Source organism: Lacerta agilis, chromosome 3 (assembly GCF_009819535.1).
Source record: "Lacerta agilis isolate rLacAgi1 chromosome 3, rLacAgi1.pri, whole genome shotgun sequence".
NCBI lineage: Eukaryota > Metazoa > Chordata > Lepidosauria > Squamata > Lacertidae > Lacerta > Lacerta agilis.
In genome coordinates, this window is record NC_046314.1 from 29,725,504 (window position 1) to 29,735,669 (window position 10,166).

Below are 10,166 nucleotides of genomic sequence, written 5' to 3' on the forward strand. Positions count from 1 at the left end.
AGGGACGTCCCTAGAAAATAGGGAGGGTCTATCATTTCTGTCATGCTGTGGCTAGGATATTTTAGCTTGGCGTCAACTGTTCAGGGGCGTAGCAAGGAGGGGTGTAGGGGGCGGACCACCCCATGTTCCATAATGGAGGGGGTGACAAATTATCAAGGAACAATTACTGCCCTACTAGGGCGGTTCATAAAAAAAACTTTTTTTTTAAAATGCCTGCTCCAAAGGTCTTACCTTTCTATACTAGGGATTATATAGCTATATATGAAATTTCATGCATATCAGTTAATATCTTGACCCTCCTCCACCAAAATAACTGTTTGCTTGGCTGTTTTCCTATGTCGCGAAGGCTGAGAAATTTCAGTTCAGTGGAGCACTTACTGTTCCCAACCCTGACCCTGTGGAAAGCCATCTAATTAGACTTTAGTTTGATTTTGAGATGTTTTTAGGAGGTAATTTAATTATTGTTGGATTCTATACCAATGTTATGTATCTGATGTTAGCCACCCTGAGCCTGACTTTGGATGGGGAGGGCGGGATATAAATAAAAGTTTATTATTACTTGTTATTATAAGAAAATATGAAATAATGTAAAACAATTTTTGTGGGGCGGGGGGGTATCAATGGGGGGATGACAAGAAATTTTCCGCACCGGGTGCCACCTGACCTTCCTACACCTCAGACTGTTATCTCAAGGTTACTGCTTATGGACTGCTGCCATTATTTTGCCAAGTTTCCAATCTAACCAATGTTTTCAAAATGAAAGCATTGGCCAGGATAAGGAGCAAGACCATGGAATATGGTGTAAAAGCTTTATTGATCACTTTGCTGAATGTTCTCAATCCCAGAGCAGGGATCAAAGTAATAAAAAACAAATAAAGAGGGGGAAGCAATATACAAAAATTACAGAATCATAGAAACAGGACCAATAAACTAAACAATTTGATCCCTGAGGTAAACAAGCATAAAGAATGAATACATCGTTGTCATATGTATGTCACAAGCAAGCATTGAGTCACTATGTTGCCAAAAGCAGAAATTGGCCATTGCTAAATGGGATCTTGGATTCATTTTGACTTACAGTGTGAATATGAGCAGCATGCTTTTGTGAAAATTAAACTGTGGAGAGAGAGGGAAATGCCAGTTTGGACTAAAATAGCAGAAGTATTGCATACAAGTGAAGTCTGTTTTTCTTTCAACCTGTCATGTTGGATCCAGAAGATGGCAGTCACTCCACATAAAACATACAAAGAGGTGCTCAGGAGACAAAGTAACAGACTCTTCCTCTCTTTTTAACTGATAATTAATGTGATGTCATCATCTAAAAATTTGATCTGCCTGTAGCCAGCTTACATACTGGCTGAAGTTGGCTGAAACTGCAGTCTAGCAACATCTAGACCAGCAACATCGTATTTTTTCCATGTAACATTTTTACAAATCAGATCCCTAGATCCTTTTCATATGTATTACTGGCAAGCCAGGTGTCCCCCCCCCCACTGGCAACCCATGCTATGCCCTTGCATAAATCTATGCAGTGCCGGATTTACGTACAAGCTCAACAAGCTAGAGCTTAGGGCCCCACTCTCTTGGGGGCCCCCAAAAAAATTAAAGGGGGGGGGAAACGGATGTACATTTCCAAAATATAAGATAAAAAACAAATAAAATAAAACCTACATACAGCAACAGAGTTTTGTGTTGTGTAGGCTCCTATGATGCAAATAATAGCCTGCTAGCCTGCTCCCTAAAATATCACTGGTTTGGTCATTTCTATATATAGGGTGCCTACATTCCGCATGGACTTTTCAACAATTACTTTGATAAAATACATATTTTGCTATGTGCAAATGGCTTTGATACCTATGAGGTCCATAAATTACCATATAGCATATATTCAATGCAAAAAACAGCTGCAATTTGTTGTTGACAGCTGGACATATAAAGGGCCCCATTACCTTCAGTAGCTTAGGACCTCATCAAACCTAAATCCGGCCCTCTATCTATGTCCCTTACATCGCAGGGAGGCTCATCTAAACTCCTGTAATATTTATCTGCATACTGCCAGAAGGATCGCCTCCTAATTTCTGCAGATCAAGGCACTGTTAAAGGCACAAGATTACAGTACAGCCTTGCGGGGGGGGGGGGGTCCTGGTCTGTCAGCAATGCTGGTGATGAATGATTGTGTTTGACCAAAAAGATGTTTAAGGGAAGGGATGAAGCTGGGAGCTAGAACAGAGAGGAGAAGGAGGGTAGTGGTGTAGTGTCAGTATCACTGTTGCTCTTCCTCTTTTGCTTTGCTAATATGGCTTACACAGTTTCCCCTGAAAGACACTTTGTGCCTTTAACAGCTGCATGAAAGGCAGAAATTCAGCAAATAAAACTTTCCCTTCCCATGGAGCTGAAAGAGAAACTGTATCTTCTGAATGTTCTGTCTGCTGTGCAAGCAAAAAATAAAATGAATGGGTGCTCTGCCAGACCCTATTTAGCTTGTGTACATTAGTTAGTTATTATCATTAATTTTTTTTATCAAACTGTTCTTTTTTTAAAAAAAAAAAGTTGCAAAACCCATTGCACAAACTAATTATCAACTTTTCTGACCTTGGAGATACTATGAGTACAACTCAGCAGATCTTAGCTGTTGGTTTAACATTTAAGCTGTTCTCCACTCCTTTTTTTTTTTTTTTTGCTTTTGGACATTAATCTGGGCAGTTACACACACAGAGAGAACTCGGATCTGCTGGCTGCTATGAATGGCTCCCTGGGTCATATAAGGCCGGTGCTTTTTTCTGGGGGGATGCAGGGGTATGCATACCCCTAAACATTTTGTGAATCTAAGTTTGGCCACATTGAGGGACAGTATGTCAAGATGAGTAGGAAAATGAGAGCACCCCTAAACATTTTTTTGGGGGGAAGCACTACGTAAGGCCACCAGAAACCTATCAAAACCATGAATTTATAGAGAAGTGTGTAAAAATAGTTTTCCCCCACGGCTGTCGTCCTATAACCCTTATCATGGAGTACTATCCAATTTTTATTGTTGTTATGATTATAATAATTGATTCCCCCACAATCTTCTAAACAACCATCTCAAGGCAATTTACACATAAGATTATTATAAATAGTTAAATGCACACATATATAGTACCTCAAGTGCATTTGGGACTAAAATAAAAAATAAATAAGCAAATGCTCATGGTAAAAAAAGAGGCCCATTTATCCAGATGGGAAATCCTGTCAGTAAAAAGAAATGCGCAGATAGAGAACACTTGTCGGGTTTTGACAGGAATGCTATTTCACAGGACAGAGGCAGCCACACTCAAAACCCTGCTCCGAGTTATTGTAGAGGCAGCTTATGAGATCTTTGCAGGAGAAACTGTCCCATGGACTGCAGTGGTCTATTGGGTGTGTAAGGAATAAGGCAGTTTCTCAAGTCACCTGGTCCTGAGCTGCATAGGGCTTTATATGCTCTGAAGGACATTCCCTTCCACTGGGGGATTTCAGATTTATTTTTTAGGGCAAGAAGGGGAAATGGCAGGTCTGCTTGCCCTTCCCAGTGGCTCCTCCTGTGTTGCTGAGGAGAGAGAAGTGTCCAGAAATGGTGGGTGCTCCCCATGGCAGTGGAGCCCCTTATGTCCATTCGCAATCCCTGCCACTTGCCTCCTCCAGTGTCTCCTCTTTTGCCTCTTGGTTGTCAAATCTCTCCCTGTCCCCCCCCAAAAAATCATTGTTCTTGTGGCTTCAATAGAAGTTTGATCAGGCAAAGCTTTCCCACAACTGCACAATCCAATGTATGGGAGAAGGAAGCTCTACCATATTAAATGCGAGGAAAGGGTGGCAGCCTAAGTTTTTGGGTAGCGGTCACCTCGTTAATTCCTGCTTGTTGTGTACCCATTTGGGTTAGTGTTTAGCTGCCGAATTGTCAAAATTGGCTTCGTTTATGCAAAGCACCAATAGGAACTCGTGGTGGCTAGGCAGACATGTTATTGGCTACTCAAGAAAAACATTGCACCAAAGTATAAAAGCTGTAGAATGTTTTATTACATTTCAGTGTAGCGCCACACAATATTACCATCTTTTACTCTTGTTGTTCTCACTGTAGCTTCGAGAATTTACACCCCAATCTGTGCCCGGTGTAGTTGTAGCCACCTTCCATGAGGTGAAATTATTTTGCTTCATTTCAGTTTATCACTTTGCCTGCGGCAACTCCGTAGAAAATCTTCATGATCCCTGGCACATCCTTATCTTCCATTGGTGGTTTTCTTGGACTCCCAGGCTGCAGAAATTTCTTAACTGTAGGGATGCTGCTGATTCTTACTTTAAATGCCTGAAAAAAGAAGCAGCAAAACATTTAGAAAAGGAGGAATCTTATAGCAAAAATGGTGGCATTCCTGAAGAATCATTTCACACCATAATGGTAGTACAACTTGATAATCAATAGTGAAACTATTTATGAGAAACTTTATTATCTACAAAACACAGTTATTTCAAGAATGCTGCTTTAAGGATGAAAGCTACTATCTGAACACTATTTGTAGGCTTGTGGGTTGCTTTTAAGAGTCCACAGTCAATTCACAAATGGCTTATCCATGAATATGGGCCTTATTTGTGTGATTGAAACCCAAGTCACAGTTCAGAGACGATAGCTCCATACTAGAGCTCAGCTTTCAGTACATAACAGTAAGCACACTGAGCTCTCATCTGTGTGGCCTGCCACTTTCCTTTATATGGAGGCTGAAGATATCCAGAAAGGGGTGCAAGTATAGATCTACTAGTTTGGTTGAATTAATGGCACCACACTTATGAGCTCCAGAGCTGCTCTTCCTATCAAACTACTAAGTCCTAGTTTAGGATGAGTGCCTGTTGCCATGTGATGCAACATGCTCAATCACCAAAACACACACACACACACACACACACACACACACACTATATGCATACAGACATTTTTAAAGCCTGGGAACCTGCACGATCTATCTGATGTATACCAGCAAAGGTCCCCAGAGAATTAGAGTGCCGTACCAAGTATACCTTGGAAAACAGAATATGGAGTCACGCTTTGGGGTGGCTTGACTTGAATGGCAATTGCAATTAGCAGACATACTGTTCCCTATGGTGTGTCACTGCTTCCAACCCCCTTGCTATTCTGCTACTCTTGTATGAATAGTGTGCTCTATCACAGAGGTGGGGAACCTATGACCTTTCTGTTATGGACGACCTACATTTCCCATCAGCCCTATCCAGCATGGACAGTGATAGGGGTGGATGGGAGCTCCAGTGCAGCAAGATCTGGAGGGTTTCACAGCTAATGAGAACTTGCAAGAGCCAGGAAACCTGTATCTATTTAGGGAAGTTTTTAATGTTTGATGTTTTATCGTGTTTTTAATATTCTGTTGGGAGCCACCTAGAGTGGCTGGGGATACCCAGCCAGATGGGTGGGGTATAAACAAACAAACAAACAAACAAACAACAACACCTGTTCATCCTCTGTCTTTTATAATAAGTTGTGAAATTGTGTTGCTTACCTTTAAAAGAGGGAATTTGGAGAGAATATCAGCCTTCAGCTCTTCTGCCATTAAAATGGCTTCAAGCAGTTGGATATCTGCTTTGCTGAGCTGATTTCCAACCAGGAAATTTTGCCTGTGATCTTTGAGGACCTACAGAGCAGGAAATGTTTTAAGAGTACCGGTACTTCAGGTACATACACAAAATGGAGAATATATATTTGGGCAACTTTTGAAAACCACGCACCCAGATAATATTGCATCATGACATGAAGAGGATTTAGATCAGTACTGATGTAAGGAGTGCCAAAAAAAAAAAAAAAAAAAACCCACTTCATTTGAGAATTAAGAAAACTATTTCTGACGGGCCAGACAGTCCTGTCAACATTACCAGCTGCCAACTACAGTTGAGCCTAGGTGAGTCTGTTCTCTCAAAAGGGATTGTAAGTTCTGTTCCTTCTTTGCCTCGTACCTTTTCGAAGACTGGGAAGTATCTGGTGGTGGCTTTTTCGACAATGTTTGCAAACTCCTTCTCCCTCGTGTCAGCTGGCTTGATGGGAAGCATCAGCATCAGTTCATAAAGATCCATAGTACCTTCGCAATACATATCAATCCTGAGGGAAAGAGAACGTTGCCATGACTGGATTGCCAGGGACCATGGGACTTGGTGTGGTACATTTAAAAATTGCAGGCGCCAATAAAGCTCGTGCATCAATAGGGGGAAAGTGTTTCTTCCTCTCAGATAACAACAACAACATCAGTAATAATATTTTTTAAAAAAAAGAAAGAAAAGAAAACAATTAAATTTGTGCAGCCACTTCAACAACTCAGAGCACCCCACCCACATAAAAAGACGGCAGCGAGGAACATGAACCTCAATTTGCTTATTTCCTCCTCACACCTGATTCATGTTCCTTTCATGTCATTTCTTTTCAGTTGAGAAGCTTGAGAGTTTGGATTTGATATCCCACTTTATCACTACCCGAAGGAGTCTCAAAGCGGCTAACATTCTCCTTTCCCTTCCTCCCCCACAACAAACACTCTGTAAGGTGAGTGGGGCTGAGAGACTTCAGAGAAGTGTGACTAGCCCAAGGTCACCCAGCAGCTGCATGTGGAGGAGCGGAGACGCGAACCCGGTTCACCAGATTACGAGTCTATCACTCTTAACCACTACACCACACTGGCTCTCAGGTTGGGGGTGGGGGGGTGTTTTCAAAGTGATTTTTAAGCTGCTCCAGAAGTGTTTTTTGGCTGAAGGGTGGGCTTTAAGAAACAACTCAAATAACTCAATAATAAAATCATACGGATATCCCTTTGTGCTAGACCTGTTGCCCTTCTGTAGCAGGGATAGAGAAGCTGTTTACCTCCGGATGTTTCTTTGGCTCCTACTTCCATCACCCCTGATCTTTGGCCATGCTGGCCGGGGCTAATGGAAGCAGGAGTAAAACCACAAATGTAGGACAGAGTGGGATTGTGAAAATTAGCCGCACAGATCTAGAGTCTTGTGGCAACTAATTCCTATTTGTATGGGGCTTTCCATGCCAAAGCCTCTTTTGCCTTGTTCTCTGAGGAAAGCCCTTTAAACAATACTCTTTTCAGAAAACAGCACACATGGGCACTGGACCAATGGAAATAATAATAATAATAATAATAATAATAATAATAATAATAATACAACTGTAAGACAAACAGAACCAACACAAGAGGGAGAGGTGAGAATTGTGTCATCTCAGTAGAAAAACAGGGACAATGATTTTATATTTTGAAGAAAGTATATTTCTTCCTTTGAAAGAGCCTTTTTCTCTCTCAGTGTCTCTCAGTCTCTCTCTCTCTCACACACACATCATAATAAAAGTGCTTTCTGGGTAATATCATTTGTCTGATAGAAGAAACACATTGGCAAGACATGCCCCTATTTTCATGGGCATAAATATGCACCATGAACAAAAAAACTGTATGATTTGCTGATCAGTCATAGAGACATTCTTCAGTTACCCCTTTTCTCCTAGGCAAATCATATTAAAAATCAGAATTATATATGTGAAAAGGGGGGGATGGGAAAGGTGTATTGGACTCCAGTGGTCCAATCTATTGAGATTAAATGAATGTCTAGGCATGAACTTTGGAGAAACCACCTTGATTTCAAATGAACCAGTCCACATGAACTCGGGAGGGAGACTGAGAGGTGATATTGGCTCACATTGCTCAATCTTGGAGCCTTTTTGTTTTATTTGGCAGTCACAGGGAGTTGAAATGTGCTGACTCATAGCTTGTCAGCAGATTATATCACAGACTAGAGATTTCTTCTTGGATCATGTATTAATAGCAAAACTTATAGAAATGTTACAGTACAATGCTCTCTGCTTCACATCCTTCCCGTAGAGATTGTATTTGGTTGCAATGTAGTTGAGAATAGCTCGCGTCTGCACCATCTTCATCCCATCAATTTCCACCATGGGCACTTGCAGAAAGAGCAGGTCTCCATCTTTTCAAAGGAAGATGAAAAGTGTCGGTTTATTATCCCAGTTAATTACAATGAAATGTGAATTCTCAGGAACATCTGACATGCTTTGAATCTGAGTATTTACTTCTCCGTTGTTCCTTTCTGATCATAAAATTTGCCTCTGCTTTTTTTGTATAGTGAAGAATGCTTTTTGCAGAAATGTGCCAAACCTGTACAGTACAGCAAACACACAAGGGAAATCTAGCTTTGTGTGTTTATGCTAAATCTGCTCTCTAGCTAAAAACAAGCAAACTGCCCTGCAAAATGCAGTGTTGAGTATCATGTGTTTAAGGTTGCTGTCTATCGCCAGGAAACTCTCCTCTCTTTCAAAGGACAGAGTTAAAGGCAATACAACCAGATAACAACTGCGAATTCACACATATTCTTGCCGAAAATCGTGCACAAGTAACTGAGATTAAGGGCACAATGAAGAACTGGAGAAACAAGTCCACTTTGAAAACATCTATGATTAAGACTGGAAGATAGTCCCACTGAACTCAATGTGGCCCACTTGTGAGGATGCACATGTAGAATTGCAGTGACTCTTCAGAGTAGACTGTCTATTCTTCATATTGTACAGGGAATCCATATAGACTATAAACTTGCTCTTTTAACTTCCGTGTAATTTTGGTGTTTGTGTGATTATCCTCTAAAATATCCTGAGAGGTGTTGAAGGTTTTTCCCCCGGCATGAGTCAATAAAAATACCGGTAACTTCATCTCCTATGTGTTGAATCTGACTAAGTCATTCTCAGAGCAGAGCCCCTGGAATCAAGGGAGTTCCATTAGCGGTGTCTATTGATTTCAGTAGGTCTACTCCAAGTATGACATAATTGGGTCAGAACCTATGTAAATAGATTCACAGCCCTCCAAAACAGAAATATAAAATATTCAGATGGCATACTCACCCTTCCTTAACTTTTCCAGATGTTCGTTTGACTCAATATATTGTTCTTCAAACTAGAAAGTAAAAGAGGCAGAAGATTTCAAGGGTCTCATGAAATAATTTCAGCTGCCATAAATGGCCCAGAGTTTTTCAAGCACTGGAGGAAATTTCACGGAAACCCCCTAAGTAAACTCCTCTTCTGTTGTCAATTTTTTGGGAAAGCAATACAAGACAGGAAAGTGCCACAAAGCGTGGGAGGGGATTATAAGGGCTGGGACAATATTAATTCCACTGCTGGTGTCATTGATGGTTGAAGTGGGGATATGATATTAAAAGTGGTGTGAGTCTGAAAGCAGTTCATGCCCTGAAGCAGGGAAAGTCACAAAAATTGATGTCTTGGTGTGAAAGCAAGGCCAGCCCAAGACTTTTCTCTGTTTGAGACAGAACAGCAAATGGTTCCCCTGCACAAGTCAATTTATTTCGGCACATGACGCAGAAAATCCCTGTCCCTGACAATAAAGGTGCAATAATAGTGAATGAAAACAATGTAATACGACAATTTGCTACCCTTCCAGGATAACTAAAATCAGTCACCTGAGGCAGGTGCCTCACTCTGCCATATGGTAGGACTGGACCCAACTGCCTGAAATGGATTCCTAGTCTGCAAACACTGGATACCTTCAAAGCACTTTGAAAGCACATGATTTCTCCCAAGGAATCCTGGGAGCTCTGGTTTATCCAAGCTACAATTCCCAGCACCCTCATTTATGTATATACATAACACCCCTGAACAAACTACAGTTCCCCAGATTCTTTTTGTGTGTGTGGGGGGGAGTTCTTTTCCTTGTGGGGGCAGAGAGGGATGTGCTTCACATATGTGGTATATTTACAGCCTTAAATAAATGGTGGGTTTTAGATAAATTCTGAAGACAAACCTCGACCCCAGCTGCAGCCAACAGCCACCTTACGGTTTCCATCCGGCCTCTTCCATTGATGTAGTAAAGCTTCGGTTTCCCAGCCATGTTTCTAAGCGCTTACTTTTCTGTTGTGATAACAGAGAGAAAGATGATGTTTAATAGAGAAATAACTACGCCAGAGAAGGACAACCTTTCAAAATGCTTCTTGGTGATTGCTTGTAGCAGGAGTTCAGATTAATGGCTTCTTGTCTGTTTAAAAAAAAATCAGTTTCATAATCATGATGCACAAGCAGATATGGCATATCATAGTACAGATAAAACTGAAAATGAGTTTTTAAAAATAATGAATGTTTAACACTCATTAGA

The 10,166-nt window shown here is 41.0% G+C and overlaps 1 protein-coding gene across 1 annotated transcript; it reads right to left on the reverse strand.

Annotated features, from left to right (window-relative positions):
• Window positions 1-4,010: 4,010 nt before the first annotated feature.
• LOC117043461 (glutathione S-transferase-like) lies at window positions 4,011-9,935 on the reverse strand. The gene is made up of 6 exons (XM_033143139.1): window positions 9,819-9,935; window positions 8,906-8,957; window positions 7,848-7,980; window positions 5,968-6,109; window positions 5,517-5,648; window positions 4,011-4,318 (listed from the first exon to the last, which is right to left on the reverse strand). The coding sequence occupies exons 1-6, from the start codon at window positions 9,903-9,905 to the stop codon at window positions 4,172-4,174; spliced, it is 693 nt and encodes a 230-aa protein (XP_032999030.1). The 5' UTR covers window positions 9,906-9,935; the 3' UTR covers window positions 4,011-4,171.
• Between the last annotated feature and the right edge of the window lie 231 nt (window positions 9,936-10,166).

Bases quoted from the DNA above. Each gene is read 5' to 3' on its own strand.
- LOC117043461 (XM_033143139.1), bottom strand. From the start codon at position 9,905: ATGGCTGGGAAACCGAAGCTTTACTACATCAATGGAAGAGGCCGGATG. The intron at 6,110-7,847 runs GTACTGTAACAT...TCTTTCCCTCAG, and splicing joins GATGTGAAGCAGAGAGCATT to GATTGATATGTATTGCGAAG. The intron at 4,319-5,516 runs GTAAGCAACACA...TTCTTTTTTCAG, and splicing joins CCAAATTCCCTCTTTTAAAG to GCATTTAAAGTAAGAATCAG.